Source organism: Phalangium opilio, unplaced genomic scaffold, assembly GCF_054372755.1.
Source record: "Phalangium opilio isolate 3A_F unplaced genomic scaffold, DU_Popi_V2 ptg000329l_1, whole genome shotgun sequence".
NCBI lineage: Eukaryota > Metazoa > Arthropoda > Arachnida > Opiliones > Phalangiidae > Phalangium > Phalangium opilio.
In genome coordinates, this window is record NW_028324226.1 from 1,592,693 (window position 1) to 1,618,615 (window position 25,923).

A 25,923-nucleotide genomic window follows, 5' to 3' on the forward strand; every position below is an offset into this window, starting at 1 on the left:
ACGATTTAACCGTTAAACCTGATAAATTGGGAACCCCCTAATATTTCTTCCATCCCCTTTACCCCACCCCCCTTTCCCAAGTCCTTGATAGTCCTGAACGGAACTAGCCGCGGCAGCGAGAGTCCATTTTTTGTCGGATAGAATTTTCTCTAGCTCGATCTTTTTCTTTCTTAATGTATTTGGCGGGAAACTCCTTTTATCGTTGGCTATTAAGAAAGTACGGTGTGGGGGTGGAGGAGACTTAATTTCAAACTTGTCCCCCCCTCCTTCAACCCAAATTGTTTTTCAAATTAGTTCAATTAAAGAAGGCGAAAGACTTAAAAAAATATACACTTAACCAACGTACTCTAAACTTTTGGGGTAAGAGGTTGCCCGCTTCATTAGCTAAATGGATTTCTTTACGGTAGATTCGTTTCTTTTTCGCTACCCCCCCCCCTAAGAATCTTTACTGCACCCCCTCGCCACTTCACTCCAAGCTCTCCAAAGTTTTTAACTGCCCCCCCTTGCTCCCCAAGATGATATTTGTCTATTTCAATATTAGTCTAAAACAATATACCCTTTTTCTTATGTCGAGGGTAAAATTGAAGTCCGTTGTTTGACCACCAAATAAATAGTTGACAAAAACACGGGGGTAACTAAGGAATTTTTAGAGTTTCTTGTAAAATTAAGGGAAATGAGGGAAATTTGTGAGGTTGGAGTAAGTTTGCTCTGAAGGGGTTGCTTCAACTATAAAAAAACCACTCCCGTTGTTTTTACTCCATATATAGTAAAAACCTGGAAAACTCAGATTTTCCAAAAGTTGTAATTGGACCCTGAATGTGTATTCGCTATTAGCATATTTACTTCTAGTTTAATGTAATTTTTATTCTGATTTTTAGCTAAAATCAAGGAATATATTTTAATTTCAGGTCTTGTTTTTGACTGAATGACGTCACGATGGACATTTCTTGGAAGGGTCACGTTTGACCATCAGCGAGGGATCAAGAATTGGGCGGTCTAGTGCAAAACCGAGCTGCACGGAGGATCGCGGGAACCAAACTGTACTATTCTAAACATCTAACATGGCGTCACTATGGTTCTGGAACGCGTTTGTTTTTCGCGGTACTTTTTAATATCGGCTTGTTTAAACTTTGCGTGAACTTTGACTTTGGTGGTGCCGTTACATTTGAACTTGACGTGAATAACGGTTATCTAAGAGTTCATCGGGATGCCAAAAATAGTGGGTGAGTACATAAAGTTGGCGCGCGAATAAGCAAACCTCAAGGTCAGAGCAGCGCGTCCCATAGACCCTTTCCCAGCTGTCAGGTCAGAGCGCTTCGTCCCTTAGTCCCTAAACCTAATTCGCAAGGCCAATTGTAACTAGCGAGCAGTACCAAAATGTTGCGAGCGCATTAACTAAATTTCAGGTCAAAGTGCAGCGTCCTATAGTCCCTTTCCCTATCATGCGCACATCTGGAGGTCACGTGATCATTAATGTGAGGCCGACCAAGTTCGTTGCAGTTCTACCTGGAGGATGGTGGAAAACCTGACTTTCTATCGTGAACTTCAAAATAAGTCAATCGGTTCCCCAAACTTTTAAGAAATAAACACTTAAAGTCGCGTCGCGGGTTAGTTTTTAAAGGGAAGTTTATGTTTGTGAACTTTTCGCGTGATAGATTAGTATCGTGTTTGTGCGCGTTTTTGTGTGTGACATTTTTCACAATCTTTGGATTCGATCATCGTTAAAATGTAAGTTCCCTATTTATTATGCGTTTTTTTTAGTTCCTGTGCTTTTAGCGTTATTTGGTTATTAATGACGTCAGGCATCGAAGCCCCGCCTGCAGGGTTGGCAAGTTTTTGCCAGGGGTGGAAAAAACCGCGGTTTTTACCTGGTAAAAACCGGGTGGCAAAAACTAATTTTTCCGCGGTTTTTACCGCGCGGTTTAAACCAGGTTAAAACCGGTGGCAAAAACCATTTTTTCCGCGGTTTTTTCCAGTTGCTATGTGAAGTATTTGACTAATTATTCGTTAAATATTCGCGAAAAACCTGGCAAATTTGAATACTAAAAATTTAATAGAGTAATAACCACCTCAAATTTAAAAATTAAAAATACTATTGTTATTTTTCTAACATAACAATAACAAACATCACGAAAATGCACTTAAAACTCGCTAGTTTACCACTTTGTAACCATTAATTTAGTTTTTGCCGGTTTTTTTCCGTTTTTGCCGGTTTTTACCGGTTTTTTCCACGTGTCCCGGCAAAAACTAGTTTTTGCCGGGTTTTTGCCAACCCTGCCCGCCTGTGATAAGTGTAGTACAGATTGTACAGCGTGGATAAGTCAGGAACTTGTAATGGATGATAGGTCAGTGATAATTTGGGGATTTCATTATGTTTATCAAAACCTCGCGTCGAGCAATTCAAAAAATAGGTCGAAGGTCATCAAGTGGACGCTGCTTAGCACTAACGTTGTTAGGGAAATTGAAAAAAAATGGTCAGGGATTTTTAATTAAATGATTTTATGATACGTCCCAATTTAAACCTTAAGTAAGGTATCATTACAGCGCTTTAAATCTTAGCTAGAATGCCTACCATTATCCAGAAGTGAAGTAAAATCTAAAACGAACTCCCTCGTGAATTTCAAACTTGTTTTTAGAAGGGAAATGAGGGAAATTTGATGTTCGAGTAAGTTTGCTTAAACTATACAAAAAACCACTCCTGTTGTTATTACTCCATATATGGGAAAAGACTGGGAGAACTCAGTGAAATATATGGGAAAGTGACTGGAAAACTCAGGGAAATCGGTTTTCCAAAAGTTGTACGAACCGTGTAACGTTGAAGCCCTGTCTATCGTCTTTGGATCCAAATATCCAATCAATGTTCTTCTTAACCCTTTATCTACTAGACGATTTTGCGCCCCTTCCCCCTTTTTTGAGTGGAGTTATCCCCCCCCCCCCCTTCATCTCTGTTGATTATTAATTAGGGATTGAAGTTGAGGAACTTATTAATTGATAGGGAAAGCCCGGGCCCCGACGTTACAAACTTAAGCTCCAATCCGTATACTTCAGAAAGCTTAGGACCAAATTGAATCGACTTATAGGTGTATAGAGTAATAATATTCGAGAGCTTCAAATTTACTTATAGTTGGTAGCGGCGTTTTTACCCAACAACTATAAAGTTAAGCCTTTGCTTCGAATTTTGTATAGGAGATTATTGCTGTGGATGGCTCTCGCTCATTTTTATCGAGGCGGGAAGAAATAGGAAAATAATAGCGCGTGCCACACACGCCTGTAATATTAATTTAGGAGGCCCTACTTGGATTAAATATAGAGAGACTTTAGTATAACGTACCCTGGATTGGCTTTTCTAGGTTTAACTTGGGGAAAGTCTCTTTTAAAATACACCTTTAAATGAGGTAGGGAGTATTTTTCTAATTAAAATCAGACTATTTTCGTTAAAATCGGTTAAGATTTCAATAAGAAGCAAATTTTTGAAATAATCGACGTAAAAAATGGGGTAGGCAACCCTCAATATTGGGACGTATAAGGGGGGTTGATACATTGCCATCCGTCTCTGCGCATGCACTCTCATGACTACTGCGCAGGCATCAAAAAGCGACATCTATGGAAGGCCAAGTTTTACCCCTGTGTCTTTCCCTCTTAGTTATTTATTTCTGGTCTATTTAAAAACCAGGTTCAACCAAAAATCCGATTGTGATAATATTATTCAAATTTGCGGGAATTATTTTCTTTCCCCCTTTCAGCGTCATAATTACGTAAGAAGAGGTTGGTACACGCGCCTAAGGCTTAAGGCCTTTTCAGACGATACAAATTAGGATGGGTCAAAAAGTTCAGTCAGCAAAAATTGGTCAGTGATCAATTTATAATTCCGTGATACAACTTGTTCAACTTCTGTTCAAACTGGTTTACTTAACTCAAGTTGACTAATCTAAATGAGTGAAAAAGTTGTATCGTCTGAAAGGGCCTTTAGTTCTTGTATACGTTTCACCTTCGACGTCACATGAAACTAAACATCAACTTCCGGTAGCGCGATTAAATTTTGAAGGTGTCGTTTAGTGCATGGGAACAAAATTTCTTTTAGGTATTAAATTTGTACGATTATAAATAAGACTTGGAGTTTCAAATAGATTTATCCTGGATACGTAGTTGTTGGATATACGCGTTGCTGGGAAATTTACATGACGTCATTGGTTAGGGTTGGTTGGTGGGGCTTCCGGTTGGGGTCGCGCTCCGATACTTTTGATTAATTAATGCTAAGGAGTGGAAATTCTCCTAAAAGACGAAAAGCTCGACGCCGCTCGACCGGGAATCCTTCTTAAAAGACTCCCACCCCCCTTTCCTCTCTATACTATATTAAAATATATTTGTGATTTAAGAATTAATAATGCGCAAGGCAGGGATGTTGTTTTTATATAATAACCCGGTATTACCTTCCTTTAATTCGTTGTCTCTACGCGTATAATTTAACAGTCTTAGAAAGCCTTAAAATTTGTACAGAATATTGTTATTTTAATAGGGAAAATTATGATCTGTTTAAGGTTGTTATTCGCGTCGCGGGGTTCGACGCTTCCGCCTACTTCCTTTTTTGGCCTATTTTTTTTTTTTACCTACTGACGGTTTTTAGATAAAATTTTCGGAGGAAATTGAATGAGTCATAATGGCGCCATAAGAGGGAGAGAGAGATATTCTTGGGATAGTTTTGCATGTTTTTATTTTGTAAAGAGGTACTTAAATACGTCGCGGTGAGTTATCGATTGCTGTATGTGGTGGGTATGCCGCCATGATTCGCTTTCCCAATTAAGGGGTGGTTAAGCGTGTAGAATTAAGTCTCGATTTATGGCGTATATACCACCCCCCGACTTATGTCCCTTCCATAGCTTAATTCCCGCCTTGATTCTTTTCGAACTGGCCATGTAGTCAACCAACCTCGGTATCGCCCCCGTTACTAACCGAGCTCTAGAAGAAGGGTGTTATAGCGCGCGCGGAGCCCGAGCCCAAGTATAGTGTGATCGTTCGAGCAAAAGATGCCCCAAGATTGACGTCTCTCCTCTTTTCCTCTCCTTTTAAATCCCTCTTTGATCCCACGCCATCTTTCTCTATCGATACGATACGTTCTGCCTTCATCCCTTCCTTCTTTCCTCTGCTGCATGCGAGAAAGATTTGGTGGGTTCTAAGTTGCGAGTAAAAGGGAGTTTTGAATGACTGTTATCTTAATTATGAGGGATATTTATGCCCTTCGCGATGTGTCTAATTAGTTTGCGTAATGAATTATATCGCGGTGGTGGTGGTTAATTGAGATTTTAGAACAACGTGTGTGTGTGTCCCTTTGGATGCTTTGAATTTTAATTTCGTGCGATTTTTAGTTTAAAAACTTGTAGGGAATCGTTAATTAAGCCTAAAATTTAAAATATAATAATTTATATTCATTGAAAAACACGTGTGATTATTAACTTTTTTCGCGCCAATTTTCAAAAGCACGTGTAGTAATTCTTAATTCTCGCGGCAAATTTGAAAAACACGTGTGATTATTAATTTTTTTTCGCGCCAATTTTCAAAAGCACGTGTAGTAATTCTTAATTCTCGCGCCAAATTTGAAAAACACGTGTGATTATTAACTTTTTTCGCGCCAAATCTTAATATTTAAAGCAATTTTCGATTAATTTCTGAAACTGTGATGGAAAAATGTAACGACAATTCTATTCAGGGGTGAAAAAAAAATCCTAATTCAATCATCCTATTTGTTTATTTTTCAATCTTGGGGAATAAATTACTACGCGCCGGTTCATCTTTGTCCCTGGAAATCTGTTGTTTGGGGGCACGGGCAGGGATTTTCCGAAGTTTCAATTTATTCCTAGAGAAACAAGAGAGATATACACCATGGGATGCGTGGTTTTCATCAAGGGCCCCCGCGCCTTGTTTTCATTGATATATTATACCTTGTTCTAATTATAATAGAATCTAAGGAAAAGGGGGGGGGGGTCCGAAAGGGATTAAGGGAAATCCACTATCCAGGACAACCCCTTGTTTGTTTATAGTTAACGAATAAGGGGCGGGCCAAAAGGCTTATAATGTTTAGCTGGAGATTAGAGCCGGGATAGCATCTATAGCGACGATCTACTAGAGGATATTGCTTACGGATAAAGGGGTCGCCCATTTACCCCGATACTTAATATTTACCCCCACTGTTTCAAATATTAGTTTTACAAAATATCCTGCCCCCAGAAATTTTATTATTACTTCCATGTTTTTTAGTCTCTGACCAAATTAAATTGTATGTCGATTTTTAGGTTCAAGTGTCCGTCCCCCTGGCTTCCTTCCTGGTGACTCCCCCCCCACCATACATAAGTAGTTTATCCATTATTTAGAAGCGAATAGAGAGGAAGCTATATCCATTGGGATTTTAATAAGTATCTATCTATGCGTAGGTTATATCGAATCTCCATTCGTCTTAATTCGGGAACACTGTAATCTTAAGTTCACCGATATTACCGTCTAGCTAGGAGGACAAATAACCAGGAGAGGAAGTTAGGTTGGTTGGGGAATTTCCAGTTTTTAATTCTGATTAGGGAGTGGGAGAGAATGTGATATAAACTTTTATCTCTACTGCGCCGACGTGGCAGCGACGCATGCGCGTTTGGTGTGGAGTATCTCACTTGTGTTGCCCGCGAATGTCTGTAGAAACGCGGCCGTTTCTAAGCGTGTGGTTTTCCACTCCTAGTTATTTATCATCCCTGGATCAAGGAAGGGGATGTCTAATCTTCGGAGCGTTTGTCTCTCTTCCGGCTAATAAGGAATGGCTATCTTGGCCGAGCGGTATAGCTTCTTCCGTTTTGAATACTAATTAGAACGCTTAGCGTCTTAATACGATAAATATGTCCCCCATTATATAACCTCTATAGCGACCATAGATGCGCTCTATTGCCCAGAGAGATCCAACAATCCTCATTTTCGGGTCCATTTGCCATACAGATTCTATTTGCATGTTGTTGTTTGTATACCTTGATTTATAGCCCTGTTTTATATATTTCCTAATATCAAAAATACAGAGTTTCGAACATAACCATAACATAAGCTATCATCATTGCATTGCAAATAGGCAATCTTATATTTTTGAACTGTACGATTTGAAATTTTTATATACAGGGTGTGTCTGATTTGTTTACCATGAATTAAGGGGTTTGTGTGTTCTTAGAGTCAAACTGAAGTGGAATTGTCGAAGAACATGCTTAGGTCTACAATATTTACTTACGGATCAATATGTGCACCCAAACATTGATTGGCCTCTAAAACAATTATGGAAATAGCCTTACATGTGGAGTTAGACATGTCAACCATCAATAGTCTTCAAGAACGGTCTTGAACCTTTATCTAGCGGAAGTGTACTATTAAATGGGTAGAACTATAATTGGGGGTACGCTGGTAAACTAAAGCTATTATTACATGTGTGACTATTTCCTTAATTGTTTTATGGGCCAATCAATGTTTGGGACCCCATGTTCTTTGACATGCACTTTCCACTCAGTTTGACCCTAATAACCCCTCCCCTCTTTAATTTATGTTAGACTTATCAGCAACACCCTGTACTAGACGTTATGTAGCTTTATGGGTTGTGATAAGTTCAATGTATATAATACTATAGAAATTGGACTATTTTCTTAAAGTTACTTTGTAAGTCTATAAATCAACATTTTTAGGGTCATCCATGCTACTAACCTCGTTTTCTTTGGCCCGAACTAAGAATTTCCAAAGGCGTAGGCGTATGTAGGAAAATTTCTTCTCGTTTTTCCGAACCATAAAACATCGTAGAAATTTTTCATATTCAACCGGGTATGTCTTAACTTACTTTCCGTTTCTCTCGCTCTCTCTCTCAAACTGGTAATCCCAAAAATATTCGATACATTGGAGGCCTAAGGAGACGTTAGCTTTTCCCATCCATGTCTTATCGGCCCAGCTATAGCTACCTGGCGCGTAGGAACCGAACCGAGGCGGTGACGTAGTATGTGAATTTACGAACCTCGAGTCGTTTAATCCTTCTGGACAGTGTGGTAATTCCTTTCCCCGACATTAACGCCTATAAATATCTTTCAAAGGAAAGGAAATTCTGATACGCTATCGCTTTTCCTTGGCTTGGCTCGCTGCTATTAGAAATATTGCCTTTTTGATATATTTCTTGGAAAACTTCTCCCCCCCTCACCTTTCTCTCCGTTTCCCCCGCCCCTGGAGGTGTTGCTTCTATTTTCCTTTATGTTACGTAAACGTTTGACACCGTAGTCTGAATATTAGGGGTCAATTTCGAACCGATTTATTGATTATCAGGAAATTATACCTAAAATATCGCTTTCCTGGAATTTCGTGCCTGTTTTTTCCTTCCGTAATTATTTGGGAAATTGGAAGGGATTTTTCGTTATACAGGGTGTTTCTGGTAAGTCTGCCATAAATTGAAGTGGGCATGTGTTCTTAAGGTCGAATTGAGTTCAAAGTGTCGAAGAACATGGGGTCTACAATGTTTAGTTACGGAGATAAGGGCTCCCAAACATTGATTGTCCCCTAAAGCAAGGATATAGTAAGAGATATCAACCTTCAATCGTCTTTGGTCCAAGAACGTTATTGAACCTTTATCTATTGCAGAAGTGTCTACTATTAAATGGGTAGAAGTGTGAGTGTTTTAGGATCCAGTCAATGTTTGGGACCCTCATGTACTTTGAAGAACACTTTCCACTCAGTTTGATCCTAAGAACACAGCCCTTTAATTTATGTCAAACTTATCAGAAACACCCTGTACTTAAATTTACAAAATTAAATATAAATTCGGTACTGTGTTTTATCTCTTTGGAGAGATCCCATGTATGGCAGCTAAGGCATGCAATTTTAAATTGTATTTTTCCCTCTTTAGTATTTCTTTTGTAAAGTGATTTTTATTGGATAGTGTAAAATATACTTCAAGTAGATAATTTCCCATTCCCTTATATTTTTTTTCTTGAGTATCGTAATTTCTTAGAAAAACATTCTCTTTTTCGATCTCTCTCTCCCTCTCTCTCTTTCTCTCTCTCTCTCCTTTGAATCTGCTTTAGAAGATGCGGAGGCGTCAGTTTTTCTCTCTTATCGTTTTCCAAAAGAAACGAAATCAATTTCCGTTTCTTTCCACCGTTTCGCTTTTACCGATATTCTCTTTCTCTCACTTTACCTTCCTCTTTCTGAACAAAAAACACAACGTGAATCTGAAATAAAGAAAAAAAAAGGACGAAGAAAAGTTTCGGCTGTTGGAGATGCTACCGAGCTCTTATTTTTTTTATTGGCGTGTTATAGGAATGAATCGACAGGCCTTTGTTGTGCTAGATAGGATGATTGAGAAATAATAATAGGATTTAAATTTAGGATGACCCTGAGATGATCCCAACAGTCCCCAGTGACGTGCGTTTTAAAAGAAACGGTCGGGTAATATAACGTTATTCCTTAAAAGGACTGCCTTTTTCTAAATATGAAAGGGAAGATTTTAAAAATATAAGTTTTCTCTTATTATAAAATGATAAGCATTTAATTAGTCTTAAAAATAATCAAGGACTGCTGCGTCATCCGCCATTGGTTTAGTGTCGTCTGCTAAATCGTACCTCTTACTCCTACGGGATTGGTTGAATTCTCACAGGCTGAGAGGTAAGGGTAAGAGGTTCGGTCTAGCAGACGCCACTAAGCCAGTGGCAGCACAGTAGTCCTCGTTTTGAAGGCTGATTAAATATGCTCACTATTTTTAATCAGAGGTTCTCTTTCATATTTAGAAAAAGGCCGATCTTTTAAGGTACAATGTTGTGTTACCTGAACTTTTCCTTTAACGGATAACTTACCTTAGGATTTATTTACCTATGTAAGGTATGTGTAGAACCGGGATCTTTTACTTTAATGTATTTTCATGTGCAAGCTTTAATTTTTTATGAACTCTAGATTTGGCGGCACTTATGGTCTCTGCGGCATCTGATGTTGATAGGTTAGATAATAAAAGGATATTTTAACCATCTTATCTATAAGATGTTGAGGTTAAGAAGACTAGGGTTTTTGATGTCGAGGAAAAAGGGTATTTTTATAAGAAGAGCGTGTGTGTGAGGAAAAGAAAATTCTTAGGCCAATAATAGTCACTTTGCATGCATGATGGATAAGTTACAAAACAAATATTTTTCTGCCTCTTCTCCTCCTCCATATTCTTCTCTCCACTTCCAGCATCCTTGCTGTTTTTCATCCATCCTCATCCCCCTTGGGCCTTCATCCTTATATACGTAAAATGGAATTAATCTCGTCATTGTTGCGAGAAATATTGCGCTCAGATAAGGAAGCAACCATTTCTACTTTTTTATATTTTATATCTCAGGAAGGGGAATGGTGATAGCTGGGTGTTTTTCTATTTTTTTTTTTTTTATTTTCTAGAGGGGTCGAAAGTTCATCCTAGATAAATCGTTAACTAATAATTCACGTGTTGCACGCCATTTTAAAAAATATATATTTACTGGGGGTAAGCGTGATACGTGAATTTTGGTAACAAGAAGAGGCAGGGTGCTATTCGCGGTTGGTCGGAGGTGCAAGTTTTAAGTTATCTCTTTGAAATCTAGTCTAACTAATTTTAATTTTAGTTTATTTGGAGGATTTATTTACTGGATGTTTCACTATTAGCAGATTGGTCTCATTAAAAAAGCGCTTGATTTTCCTTTTCACCCTCACTTTAATTAACAGGCTTAATAAGGCTAGGGGTTCACAATCGCCCCCCCCACACACAATCTTGAGAAGAACTCGACCACCAAACCACTACAAATGCAACTTAATTTCCCAAGTGTTACTGATGATAGCAACCACGCAGTTTGGTCAAATTAAAGCCGGAAATGAACGAATTAAGATTCTGCGTAAACAACAAACACAAACGAATAAACAAACAAACCACTTTCTGAAATATATATAGGATATTTGTCGTATGGTTTCCGATACATACTGAAATATATCACAAACTGATTTTATATTATTGTTATTATTATTTATATTTGACGCCTGTAAGGCCTCATCACCGCTTAACGCAGATGTCGAGAGGGAACAACATTTCTACAGGGGCTGGTTGAAAATACATGGGATTGTTTACCCCTAAATGTCGGCTTTTCCCTGAATGCGGCTGTGCTGCGGGTGAATGTTCTACAGGCGTTGTTATAGACGCCAATTAACCCCTCCGAGATGTATATAGTCCTATCTGGGCCTGCTGGAAGTTGAAAGCGAACAAAGTTGGAAAAGTATGTTCCTTAATTAGCTAAAATGAAGAAAATTGTCTCCGAGATTCGTATATTTCGCCTGTTAATCCCGACGTACCGTACAGTAGGAGTTGAATACCACGTTAAATACGACAGGGTTCATACAAATCTGTGAAACCCGTAAATGAAAGGGAAATTAATTATTAACGAAATCTAAGGGTTATCTATAATTTTTAGTTGAATTCAAGGGGAAACTCAGGAAAAATTGTAATTTTTAGTAGAATTCAAGGGGAAACTAAGGGAAATTTATGATGTTTAGTAGAATTCAAGGGGAAACTAAGGGAAATTTATGATGTTTAGTAGAATTCAAGGGGAAACTAAGGGAAATTTATGATGTTTAGTAGAATTCAAGGGGAAACTAAGGGAAATTTATGATGTTTAGTAGAATTCAGGGGAAACTATGAGAGACTTATAATTTTTAGTAAAATTCAGGGGAAAACCAAGAGAAATTTATAATTTTTAGTAAAATTCAGGGGAAAACCAAGAGAAATTTATAATTTTTAGTAAAATTCAGGGGAAAACCAAGAGAAATTTATAATTTTTAGTAAAATTCAGGGGAAAACCAAGAGAAATTTATAATTTTTAGTAAAATTCAGGGGAAAACCAAGAGAAATATATAATTTTTAGTAAAATTCAGGGGAAAACCAAGGCAAATATATAATTTTTAGTAAAGTTAAGGGCAAACTCCTGGAAATATATAATTTTTAGTAAAGTTAAGGGCAAACTCCTGGAAATATATAATTTTTAGTAAAGTTAAGGGCAAACTCCTGGAAATATATAATTTTTAGTAAAGTTAAGGGTAAACTCGGGGAAATATATAATTTTTAGTAAAGTTAAGGGTAAACTCGGGGAAATATATAATTTTTAGTAAAGTTAAGGGTAAACTCGGGGAAATATATAATTTTTAGTAAAATTAAGGGAAAACTCGGGGAAATATATAATTTTTAGTAAAGTTAAGGGAAAACTCGGGGAAAATTATAATTTTTAGTCAAATTCAGGAAAAAAAAACTCAAGGAAATTTATTATTTTTATTAAAATTTAGGGAAATTTATGAGGCTTTAAAGAGTAAACTCGCTCTGAAGCGGCTGTTGCTTCAACTAAACAAAACCATTCCCGCAGTTACTAGGTGACCTTGCCCCTGGAAATATATGGGAGAAAGTTTGGAGATGTCAGGGAAATCGGTTTTTCCAAAAGCTGCATGAACCCTGTACGAGTGCTGGAGAGATTGTAGGGATGATGGGGGGTTGGGTGGGGGGCATTTTTGATGTAGGACGCCAGGAACAGATGTTACTTTTCTCGGCCCTGGATAATCCCGTCTTTCTCTCTCAGCGGCGGTGGTATCTCCTTTACCTAGAATGGTACGAGCAGCCAGATTAGACCCAGTTCCTGACATACCTAAGATTATATGTATCTAGGTTTTTTTTTTCTTCTTTTTCTTCTGCTGCCTGCTATTGCTACAGTGATAGGTTAAGCCGAAAAGAGGTGTTATTCACACCTTCTGAATTAATATTAATGATAAAACAAGGTTACTATACAGTTTGGTAATATCTGGAATTTACCTTAATTGAAAATGGGCCAAAATAGATGACCAGGGAATTTGATTTTTTATTGAGTTTTAAATGTTGAAGGTTGAATAGAATTTATAACCTTTTAGAAGTTGACTTGTTTATGAAAAATATTCTTAAAGGTACAGTGGTGGGTTCTTTGGCCAATTTTGAGTCGAAATTATGCCACCACAATTTGCCCTAAAGGACATGTGTTTTACGGATGACCCCTTAAATTTAATTAAGAAACTGAAAGAGAATGATTTCTAATTTAATTAAGGGGACATTCGTAAAGTAACTTCAATCTTAACTTGTTTAGGGTAAATATTAGGGCAAAATCTCTCATAGAAGTTACATTTTCCGATTCAAAATTGATTACCCATAGAACCAATCTTTTGGAACACCTTGTGTATTCGGTTAATATTGACAGCTTTTGGACTAAAATATTGAAGGAAAGTCGCGAGAAATAGACATGGAAGTACCTGCAAGGAGAAGTCGACTAAATTTGAATCTAGAAATTCAAATCGTGCACTGGCAACCGATGTTTTTATTCTTAAGGTTGTGATGTGTCCCTCGGACGGATGGGATCTGCGATTGAAAGAGGAATAGATTTAGTAGCATACCTTGTTTCGAGGGAGTTAGTGTTTTTTTATTAGATGGGGTTGCGGGTGTTAGAGTGATGATACGAGAATATTAAGCCGACGCCCGCGCCTTCCTTCTCTTCCTTTATCTACTTCATCTTTCTCTTTATTCTCTTTCTCTCTCTCTCTCTCTCTCTCTCTCTCTCTCTCTCTCTCTCTCTCTCTCTCTCTCTCTCTCTCTCTCTCTCTCTCTCTCTCTCTCTCTGTTCGGGATGATGACGTTGCAGCGTGAAATGAGAGGAGGGCTTACTTACAATAGCGCCATGCTGGGTGGGACTACGCGAGAAACTGATGGTGAATAGATCCTTCCGAGATCATACAACGTTTCTGATTCTTACATAATAAATACATTTCTCCATACATTCTTTCTTTCTCTCTCTCCTTCGTTGGATTCCACTTAAACAATAATATACTTAAGTGAAATGATGATGTTATTGTGGCCTTGGGGTTATTATATGTATATTTTTTGGTCAGCTTTTCTGCATGGTTGGAAAAAACCAGGTTTTATTTTAAAAAAACCTAGCAAACCGGGTTTCATTAATAATAAATAACAATAAAATCTTCAATTTGAATGAATTTAAATGCTAAAATAATTTCTTCTTTTTAAAGATAGTTTAAGATATTTATGGTTCCAATTTCAAAATGTATATTTTTTATTTTTTATGATACTTATAGTAATACCAAGAAGTGATATCTAGTTTACTAGGGAGAAGGTATAAGCTACCTAAGTATTCGCGCGCCACAGTCCCAGTCCCCCTTTCAAAATACAAGGGGGGACGTAAAAGGACACCGGGCTATTTCGCCTCTCCTCAGTCGGAAAATACGTAATTTTCGTCATTCGCGTCGCGCTGACGTGAGTTTTCAAGAATCAATGAGATCCTGGTTGTAATTTAGAGGCGGGGATTAACTCCGGACCTACGTTTGGACTGGAAATAAGCCTGGAAATGTGGGGCGAATTTATATCTTCTCCCTAATAAACTAGATATCACTTCTTGGTAAAACTAAGGAAGGACCAGTTTAAAAAATATTCTTATTTCCCATACTGACCACAGCTGCATCATTTCAGTTACGTATATTATTGTTTATGTTTGGTCAGCTCTACTTCTGACTTCTGGACCAAACGACTGGAGGACCTATTAAAGGTTTAAAAGGGTTATTTGTTTGTTGGAGGCGACGTGTTTGGATGGCGTTAAGTACCCGGACATACTCTGTTCCCATTGCCTTTTCTTTGTACTGCGGAGCCCTTTTCTTTTTCCATTGCTATAGTTATATGGACAACACAAAGGATAACCACCACCGTCGACAATAAAAAGTACTTTCTCTGAAAGCAAACCGAAGTGGTTGGTTGGGTTTTCTCCAGCAGTTTTCGTACGGTTTACGTATTCGACTCACGCTCCGAGCTCCCTTTTTTCTCTCAATAGACAATTTAGATAAAGTCTCGAGCGCGTTAAAGCTCAAGACAACCCCCGCGCTGTTCTTTAAGTGTCCCAAAATTTTATTTTGTTGGTTAATTTCAAAGGTGTAGGTCCTTTTAATAGCTCACTATAAATTATTCCCCCACAGTATGTGTTAGATAGCACGTTGAAAATGAAACTGACCCAATCTTGAAGCCGTAAAAAAGATATCCTTAACTCTCAATGGTTCTCTTTACGCTTCCTCCATATTGGAAGCCAGTTTCTCTCTCTCACTCTCACTCTCTCTCTCTCTCTCTCTCACTCTCTCTCTTTCTCTCTCACTCTCTCTCCCTCTCACTCTCTTTTTAAAAAGCTGTCTGAAATTCGGAATCAGCAAAAAAGAGGTGTATTCCAAAGCCAAGCCTTGGGGCAGCGAATTGGGGCAGGGGCTAGATTTGACGACTAGATGTTGATCAAATTGAAGTAAATATTATTTTTATAGTTACATGCCCTGTCCATAAACGGAAAATTACTTCTAATGATGGACTTTTGTTCCAGTTGGGGGGATTGGTTAAGGGGGTATTATAGCTTGGGGGCATAATCTTTAAAGGCGCGATCGTGAGGCCGGTGGGGAGGGGCAAAAATTGGGGGAAGGTAGACTAAGAAATAGGCTTTTTGCTTCTTTCCGCGAGATTAGTTTCTTAGCTATAGTGAGTGCACCTCCTAAACCTATGGTGTAGTCCCTCCCCCCCCCCCCGGAACCTTTTGGTTTTAACGTTGCTGCCTTCCATACTCCAGAGAGGGAGGGTGGTGTAATGTTCGTCTCTATGTCGGTAATAGAGTTTAAACGGGGAGGGTACTAAGATAGGTATTTTTGGTTTGCTTGGATTTGGCTTTATATTCGTTGTAACGGTTCAAGGAGATGAAAGTGGACGGACGGCGTTGCGGATAGACAGACCTAAAAGGTTATATTTCTTCTAGTGTCCGAAATTGGACGTTTTATACTATCTTCACGTTTTTCTCTTATATACGCTAGGGGATATTGAAGTGAGGGGGAAGTTCCCCCCGTTTATACCTCGACGTATTGTAGACAAAGATAGCGTTACGTTTCTATAGTTAAAGCTTCAGCCTGCTGTAAAGGCCCGTTCAGACTAAAATCTTACCTTCACGTCGGTGTGAAGTCGCTTTACTCGCTTATTTATACACGTGTCAACGGCTATACGTAAAAGATTCTTCGCGGGTTTAGTTTGAAAATCTTTAGTTTCGTCAGGCAGTGTCGAGATGGCGCCACCATCGTTAGCGTCTTTGGTTTTTAGTCATAGCTCACTCGATCACGCCTTACTGATGCCTGATCGAGTGAGCTATGCATTAGCAGACGATATATGAAAGATCTTAGTAGTCCTGGACTCCTGGTGCGGTATTTGTCATTTTGGGCTATAGGCTATTTTAATATTCGAAAGTCTACGTGACTCGTTTAAGTTGTCTGCTCTAACGTCTGAACAGGGAAAATGATCGTACTGAAACGAAATTAACGAGGGGACCGACAGGAACATTACGATTTTACTCTAGTCTGAATGAGAGCCTGTAACATTTCTTTTCCTCATCCGTATTATATTTATTCTTAAGTTTTTAAATGTGTAGATAGATTTCTGGAAAGTATCATTAATTTTTAATTGGAAAACATGTTATAGTTGTATTTTAAGGTCGCGCGTTCTCGGTTTTTCTTTTTCCGTGCTGCGCGATGCGCATGCGCGAGGTAAAAATAATCCATCTACAGTCTTTTAGACTTTAGAGGGGAAAAGCGTGGAACTACTTGGAAGTTTTAAGCTTATTAAAACGTTATCTTAGAACTTAAAATTTAGCTTAATTTCGATTATTTGAATAATAATTTTTAAATAGGTATCTAATTCGCGAAGACCCGTGGACAGTGTAATATTTGAAATTCCTCTTTGGCTGATTACCTAATTAATTGGACCCCTACTCTTCGTAATCTTATGGTAACTTGGTAAGCTGGATGAGCTGGATATATTACTCATATTAGAATGTTGTGTGATTTCCTCATTTTTGCATGAATTACCAACTAACCTCATGATCTAATGTAAATATTAAGATTTTTCTTAAGATGTTTATGTTATTTCAGCTTTAATGCCAATCTCTCGCTCAGTATCTCAGTTCAACACGTAACACTGATGTAAAATTTGGAACTGGATGCAGATTTCGATCGAAAAGAAATTTAGATGTTCATGTGAAAACCGGTATGCCCATAAAATCAAGCATCTTTCCTTTCAAATATTTACAATACATTCAATTCTCAAGACATTCCTAAAGCATTGTGATTTAATGTATCACTTTTTGGTTCATTAGGGGAAGATGAAGTTTAAGTGCGAACAGTGCGGTTTCCAGACAGGAATAAGCTCAGTCTTTAAGAAACATCAATTAATTCACAGCGACGAGCGTCCATTCAAATGCGATATTTGCGAATATCGTGCCCGAAGGCGGGATGCTTTAAAGATACACGTCGCGACTCACAGTGAAGATCGTCCTTTCAAATGCGATTTTTGCGAATATCGTGCCCGAAGGCGGGATGATTTAAAGAGCCATGTCGCGACTCACAGTGAAGATCGTCCTTTCAAATGCGATATTTGCGAATATCGTGCCCGAAGGCGGGATGATTTGAAGAGCCATGTCGCGACTCACAGTGAAGATCGTCCATTCAAATGCGATTTTTGCGAATATCGTGCCCGAAGGCGGGATGTTTTAAAGAACCATGTCGCCACTCACAGTGAAGATCGTCCTTTTAAATGCGATATTTGCGAATATCGTGCCCGAAGGCGGGATGATTTAAAGAGCCATGTCGCGACTCACAGTGAAGATCGTCCATTCAAATGCGATATTTGTGAATATCGTACCCAAACTAGCTGCAATTTGAAGAGGCATGTCGTGACTCACACTGAAGATCGTCCTTTCAAATGCGATATTTGCGAATATCGTGCCCGAAGGCGGGATGATTTAAAGAGCCATGTCGCGACTCACAGTGAAGATCGTCCATTCAAATGCGATATTTGCGAATATCGTGCCCGAAGGCGGGAAAATTTGAAGAGACATGTCGCGACTCACAGTGAAGATCGTCCATTCAAATGCGTTGTTTGCGAATATCGTGCCCGAAGCCGGGATGATTTAAAGAGCCATGTCGTGACTCACAGTGAAGATCGTCCATTCAAATGCGATTTTTGCGAATATCGTACCCAAACTAGCTGCAATTTAAAGAAACATGTCGTGACTCACAGTGACGAGCGTCCCTTTAAGTGTAATTTTTGTGATTTCGCAGCCAAATTAAAGACAATACTAAGAAATCACATTGCTAGACTTCATCCATCAAAATCTGGAATTGAACGAAAAATTACGAAAAGTGTCTCTATAAAACGGAAAAACCTATACGATCAATCGACAAGTAAGCGGAAACGTGCTTCTACGAAAGACAATGCTAGAAAACCCAATCAGGGAAATATTGAATCGAAATTATCAGATTCGAGCGAAGTTCAGTCTGAAAGTAGACCAACTGATGTTGCAGACTTTGTGCTCCCAATAAAACCCAAATCAAACATTAAACGAGGACGTTCGCAGCTAGAACGAAGTGGGCCAAATGCAAACCATGATTCTCTTAATGAAATTGATCAGTCGAAAGAATTAAAAATTCATACTGAATCAGATCCCGATGACCCCAGATACGCGAGAGAGTCTAATTCTACTCTTTCAGAATCTGTCGGTTCCAACTTCAACCAAGGGATTTCATTATTGGGCGAATTTAATACTAAAAGTCCAACCATAACCTCTGAAAAAATTAAGAAAGAACCAGAAATTCCAGAATTGAGTGATAATTTTAGTTTGAAGTTTGACTTAAATTGTGTCAAATTGGAAAACGAAACTGCAACGCCTCTTCCATCAAATGAAACGATTTACGGACCGAATTCCGACACATCGATGTTGGAATCAAATGTTAAATGGGAAGAGCCAACTGATCACCTGAAGTATGAGTTTGGTTTTCTTAACAATGACCCTGTTGACCAAGACAATCAGTCTACCATCAAACAGTGTTCCATTATTTTGACAAAATTGGAAGATTCGGGAAATTATCATGGATGTTATTACGTCAAGGTGAAAGAACCACCTTATCTCTACGAGGTGGTTAAAGTTAATTTGAATCCCGTCATTTGAATCCATTTTGATATGCTTAAACAAGGCGAGTCTTATGTCTGTGTTATGATTGAGTAATCGTCACAATTACAGTGATCTCATTTCAACAATCTGCGTGTGTTTCCTACCTATGTTTTCAAATAAAGTTACTCGAATTGATGAGTTACTTTGCTGTTAAAATCAATATTAAAGTTAAGGACATTTTTGGTTTGAATCGATTCATTTCTTGATGTAGTTAAGGACATTTTGGTGTTAATCGGTTCATTTATTGATGCAGTTAAAGATATTTTTGTGTTAATATATTTCATTTCTTAATGCAGTTAAGGACATTTTTGTGTGTGAATCTGTGCATTTCTTGATGTAGTTTAGGATGTTGTAAATTCAAGTTAACAATTACAAATTCAGAAGTTTAAAATAAAATACAGTTTTTCTGAAAATCAAAAGGTTACCCCTATTCACTGTCTATGACAACATTAATTTGACACATTTGTTGCGGAGGGCTGAACATATTCCCAACGAAAATACAAAGTTCAACTCTCCGTCTGCAACGGGGTCGGAGGGCGAAACCGTTGCAATCCTTCCCTACGTCCTAATCCCGCCGGAGGGAGCTTTTCGCTCTTTCTAGCGCGGAAAAATAAGTATTTCAAATAATATGACGTCACACAGGTCCAGCTAAAATCGTTCCTGGTGGGAAAATTCGGCGAATTAAATTGCCAGTTTTTTTATTGGAAATTGGGTCCCGTACTCTGGCCTTGATATAACGTAGGCAACGGATTAAGGTTATGGAAATGTACTGGTTTGTTAAATTGTCAGAACCATCAGATAACAATCTAAGAAGTTAAGTTACTTAATTATAGCTGAAAAATACCTACTGATATGTGACGTAAAGGCTAACCATAATAAAATTATCTTGCGTCTAAACTGGCTGCTGCAAGAAGTGAACTTTCACGACGCCTTGCTAACAGTGAAAGTGATCTTGCTATTCGTAGCTGTAAAGTTGTTAAAAAGCCGCGTCGGGAAAGTATCATTAATTTTTAATTGGAAAACATGTTATAGTTGTATTTTAAGGTCGCGCGTTATCTGTTTTTCTTTTTCCGTGCTGAGCGATACGCATGCGCGAGGTAAAAATAATCCATCTACATTTTCTACAAATATAAATATTTATAAATGTAAAAATCGCCTGGAGGATGACTTCTTCGCAATGCTCTCTCGAGCTCGAGCGAGCTTCGGAATGAATAATTTTCTATTTTTTTTTACTTGCCGAGGAAATAATCATGGATCTTATAAACCCCTATAGGAGATGTGAAATCTAGGTGATAACTACTAGATTTACACCGCACGGGGAACTTCGTTCGAATCCTCTCAAGGTCATACACTGCGGCATTGTTTGAAGTTAGGCGCGTTCTAGGGAAGGGGGGTGGTAATTATTTGAGGTTTTCCTTCCCCAGGTTCACTGCATGTGCTAGGGAGACGATAAATTTGTTTCGTCTTTGCTAGTCCTCTTTTAAAATTACGAGGTCCGTGAAATAATCAAGTTGGAAAGGGTTGCCGTATATATGTGTATTTTTGAGAGTTAATCTCGACAAAGTTTTCTTTTTTTAGACGAAATATTGGATTTTAAAGTTTTTCGAACATCGTTGATGGGGATTGGGGAATAACGTTGTTTTTTAGTTTCTTACCGCGTCCCTGGTGGGTTTTCTTTGAACTAACTAAAAATAAAAAAAAATATTCGAAAAAGGGTGAATTTTGTTTTGGCAGCGATGTAAATATTTTACATTTCATTCCCTTTTACATGATTGCATTTTTGATTCCCGATTTACTTTTTTTTACTTCACTGGATTTTTTTTTAAATTTAAAAAATACTGCAATAACAAACTAAAACAACTTTCTCAAAAAGAAATATTTTTTATTTTACTTGTCATAAGTTTATTAGATATGTTCCATAAGTATACCACTTAGTAAACTTCGTAATGCTAGACTTACAGCTCGAGCTAGTTCGAGAACGACAAGCGAGAATTGAAGTACTACACTCGGTTAGTTTTGCAGGACTTCCATCTTCCTATTTAGTCTGCATTACTGAGCCTTTGACAGTGCCTCACCAGGCGTCGCTTTACCTCGAATCTGACCTACGTCACTTCATGACCAGCTCCAGTTTGTAACCAGTGACTGACTACTCTCGGTTTTGCAGTCCATCTAGTTCTATTTAGTCTGTGCTAAGCCTTTGACAGCGCCTCACCAGACGCCGTTTTACCTCGAATCTATGACCTACGTCACTTCGTGACAAGCTCCAGTTTGTAACCAATGACACACTTATGAAACATATCTTATGAACTTGTGATATGGCTTAAACATAGTTTTCTGACTAGAATGATTGATACCATTTACACCATGAGGCCATGCTTCTTGACTGTTAAAGTGCGGTGTACTTACCAAGGATAGCTTGGCCGCCTCCTGGTGTAAATGGTATCAATCCTCCAAGTCTGCAAACGATGTATAGCAAGCATCTTTCTATATTATTAATTTTATGGCGTTCTACTTTTGTATTTCATTCCGCTGGCCTTTCGTATATGGCTTAAGAAAAATTGGACGTTTCTTTGGCTTTCTCTTTGTTTTTTAGCTGTAAGGGTGACGTATACGTATAACTCAAGGAACAAAAATATATTGGGCAGTCACCGGGACGCCAGTGTGTGTGTGTGTGTGTTCACCAAATGGTGACGGGCCTGACGGAGTTTTGCACAAAGCGCCTTAATGCGTTTCAAGAGTGTTATTTGTACGATGCGTGCGATGAAAGCTTCAGCTATATATAGGCGCGCTTGTAAATGATATCCTTATTAGATATGTCTTAACATTAAAGCATCCCCCAAATTGAAATTGTCCGATTGTCTTTGGATGGGCGACAATAGAGGATGGAGTAAAGTATTCTCCTATCTCCTCATCCCCTCGCCTTTCTTAGTCAAGGAGGAATTTTAGAGCGACCAGAGAGAATTGTTTCCTAAATGGTCGGTATTAATCTTCGGAGTTTCTCGTTATCGCTCCATTTGCACTGACGATTGATATCCAACCATTTTCTCGCTCCAGCGACTAACCTCGACTAATCACCTCCTAAGCCCTAGCTTTATTATATATGTGCAGGGTGTTACAAAAAATAAATAAAAGGTAATTGTAGGACCGAAGTAACTGTGCACTGGGTCAATTCGAAATTAATTTTGTGTCGAAAATTGATGTAATTTCTCTCTCCATTTTACCCTATAACGGACACCGTTTACGAGTTATGATTGGAGAATTTTACGGATGACCCCTTAGCATTCTTTCAGTTTCTTATATTTAATTTAAGGGGTCATCTATAAAACACTTTAATCATAACTTGTCCACTCTTATGGCAAAATGACAATTGAAGTTACACATTTTCGACTAGCAATTTATTTCCTGTAGAACACACTGTACTTCATTCCCATAATTACCCTTCCTTTTTGGAACACCCTGTATATACGAATTGAAGAAGTAGATCCTATCAACCCCTGTTCATAGTTATGTAATATACCACCTCATTATTGCGAAGAATAATGAATAGGGTATGCCTTCTTTTGAGTTCATCCTTAGTTCTTCGGTTTAGTTGTAGTTTTAGTAATTGGTATACTAATGATATCTTGTCAATTGGATGATTAGGACTTGAGGGTTGACGGGAAGTGGTTCCTAATTCTTTTATATTTACGAATCCCCTTGTATAATGTATCTAAACAACTTCTAAAGCTCGACGCTAATTCTGTTAATATTTTGGGGGTCAACGGGGGCCGTCCCTTTTTGACAAAGTCAAATTCAAACCCACGCTCTTCTTCTATACCAACCAATCTTTCTCCCTTTTGACGAACAAACGCGTTCGCAATTTTTTTAAACAGCTAATCCCTTATAGAGCACCTAGCTTATTTTAAAATTACAGGGTGTCGTTTCAAAAAGGGTGATGGTATGAGCGAATTTGAGTTGAAAATGTATACAAGTTCTAAAAAAGCACTTGTAAATATTTTTCCAATTTGGGGTAACTTAATTGATTAGATAAATCATGAACCAGGCGAAATGTTTTTCCAATTTGTGGAAATTTATTTGAGAAATGAAATCATAAACCAGGCCATACAATTACAAGTACAAGCACATATGCAAGCACCAGTACAAGCACATATGCAAGCACCAATACAAGCACATATGCAAGCACCAATACAAGCACATATGCAAGCACCAATACAAGCACATATGCAAGCACCAGTACAAGCACATATGCAAGCACCAGTACAAGCACATATGCAAGCACCAGTACAAGCACATATGCAAGCACCAGTACAAGCACATATGCAAGCACCAGTACAAGCACATATGCAAGCACCAGTACAAGCACTTGTAAATATTTTTCCAATTTGTGGTAATTTAATTGAGTAGTTAAATCATGGATCAGGCAATACAAGTACAATCACAAGTACAAGCACTTGAAAATAATTTTCCGATTTGTGGAAATTTAATTTAGTGAAATCATGAACCAGGCAATACAAGTACAAGTACAAGCACAAACACAAGCACTTGAAAATAAGTTTCCAATTTGTCGAAACTTAATTGAGTTGTGAAATCATGAACAGGGTAGTACAAGTACAAGCACTTGTAAATATTTTTCCAATTTGGGGTAAATTAATTGAGTAGTTAAATCATGAACCAGGCAATACAAGTACAGGTACAAGTACAAAATAAGTAAATATTTTTCCAATTTGGCCCTGGGGTAATGACATTTTGACCAAAGGAACAGTGTTTCCAATTAAGTTGTTTGAAGTGTTTTACATTACAGATGACCCATTCAATTTAATTAATTAAAAAAATGGAAGGCAATAATTGATAATTTAATTAAGGGATCCAATCATGACTTGTTTAGGGTGACCTTCTTAGGTCAAAATGTCATAGAAGTTCCAGTTTCGACTCAAAATTAATTTCCCATAAATTCCATTGAATGTTGAAGACTTTCACCCTTTTTCGAATAACACCCGGTTTAATGCAATAGCAGCTCCGTGCATTAAACAGTGTATAAGCTCTATGGAAAGATAACGTTAGGTGCCACTAGAATACCGAAAAAACTGACTCGGACCGCGATATCATAAGCATCCCTTATCGTTTATGGGAGATTTGTATTTAAATTATTTAGTTGGCGCGGTTATGTATAGTGGAGGTTTGGCATCCAGTGTTTTGAACGCGTGTGGTCTCCAGCTCTTACGCACGACTGTATATGTAATAGAAGAGCGAAGGCTTTTACTTTTTTTCTTCTTCTCTTTATTTTTTGGCGGGCGCGCGCTGGGTTTTTCTTTTCAATTTGATGGACATCTTATCCGGGTGACTCCTATATCGCTCTCTCTCCCTCTATACTGACTCACTCGTCGTTTATTTGTTAAAATAGAGAAGTCAATTACATCATGCATTTACGCGTTTTGTTCGCTCATATACATACTCAACCACGCCCGTCATGCGTTGCGCTGTATGCCGTTCAATCCCCACCCACCTTGATTTTTAGGTATCTAAGAGATTTACGATATGGACCCTTTGTTAAATGATCTAAAGAGGAGCAAAGATTACGTCGTTTTTTGAGAGGAGGGGGGTTGGTTTTTTTGTGACACTAGAACAGTGGGAAATGAATGTTTGAGTCAGAAATGTAACACAGGGTTGCCACGGGTCAGGGAAAACCTGGAAAAGTCAGGGAATTTAAAAATGGGCTGAAAAGGTCAGGGAAAAGTCGGGGAATTTGATTTTGTGGGTAACATTTCTGAGGATAAGTCTTTATTGAAAGAGTAATGAAAGTTTCTCCTCATCCTCTCTTAACACAGAAAACTCTAGAGCAATTCTTAAAAATGTATAGGATTGTTTTTGTAAATTAAATGCTCTCTAAAAAAATCTCTTGGACTTATATTTATGGTTAAAATGTTTCTTATTTATTTTGGTGCAACAAATACATTGGAAAACTTAATGTAGAGAGTTTATTTAATTATAAGAACTTAAAACGTGCTGTAAACATTTACACTTTCGGCCTAAAAAGGTCAGGGAAAGCCTGGAAAAGTCAGGGAATTAGATTCTGAAAATTCCGTGGCAACCCTGTAACATCTATGACACTTTACCCTATGACCCATTAGTTAAATTAGAATTGTCTTTCAGTTTTGAGAGACATTGTCCGCAACTCGTTTACTTCCTTTCAACTTAAAACAGTGACCTTGATACAATAATAAGAAATAATACAGATCATAGTTTATGTTCTAACATCGCTAGCCAAGCTCTGATTAGTGGTATATATATGCTTTGAAATCAACTTCATGTAGGCCTTGAGGCGGATGTTTTGATAATATTTTGCAAATTTCATTGTGGGATACACGATAGGTCTAAAAACCAGAACTTAATATAATAGTTCTGTTTTGCATATGACCTGACCTCTCACCATTAGGGGTCTTAACCTTTTTCTTTTAAACGCTGATATTTATCCTTAGGGTGAAGTGAAAAAAAAAATGCTGCTAAGCTAAGGCGGGAGGTCGGGCGGTCTTATCAAGGGCGGTTCCCCCAAAAAATGAATCTTGGAAGAAAAAGTAAAACAAAAAAATGTATAACAAAATACTTATATATGGTGTACGTGTTTCTATTAAGAATATTTTAGTCTTCCCGTCTCTCTTAAAAGGTCAAATGTATATACTTCGGTGGAAGGAATTAGGGTCATGATAGAAGTTAATCAAGTTTGACTAAGGAATGTCTTAATAAAGAGGAGAAAATGTCACAAAAGTCGCTTGGCGAAGGATTAAACTGGAGTTGACAGTTTTTCATTTGGCGGTTGCCCGTCTTGTGGCTCGCGGTTTTTTGGGTTTTGGGC

The 25,923-nt window shown here is 38.0% G+C and overlaps 1 protein-coding gene across 3 annotated transcripts; it reads left to right on the forward strand.

Annotated features, from left to right (window-relative positions):
* Positions 1 to 1,517: 1,517 nt before the first annotated feature.
* LOC149610224 (uncharacterized) lies at positions 1,518 to 19,492 on the forward strand. Of its 3 annotated transcripts, XM_089858907.1 has the most exons (4): positions 1,518 to 1,728; positions 16,755 to 16,860; positions 16,996 to 17,110; positions 17,220 to 19,492. In XM_089858907.1, the coding sequence occupies exon 4, from the start codon at positions 17,226 to 17,228 to the stop codon at positions 19,068 to 19,070; it is 1,845 nt and encodes a 614-aa protein (XP_089715033.1). In that variant the 5' UTR covers positions 1,518 to 1,728; positions 16,755 to 16,860; positions 16,996 to 17,110; positions 17,220 to 17,225; the 3' UTR covers positions 19,071 to 19,492. The 3 variants fall into 3 exon arrangements, with proteins under 3 accessions (XP_089715033.1, XP_089715032.1, XP_089715034.1); XM_089858906.1 differs by lacking the exon at positions 1,518 to 1,728 and having other exon boundaries at positions 16,388 to 16,860; XM_089858908.1 differs by lacking the exon at positions 1,518 to 1,728 and having other exon boundaries at positions 16,388 to 17,110.
* Positions 19,493 to 25,923: the final 6,431 nt, after the last annotated feature.

Excerpts from the sequence above, each read along its gene's own strand:
- LOC149610224 (XM_089858907.1), top strand. The coding sequence starts at position 17,226 with ATGAAGTTTAAGTGCGAACAGTGCGGTTTCCAGACAGGAATAAGCTCA.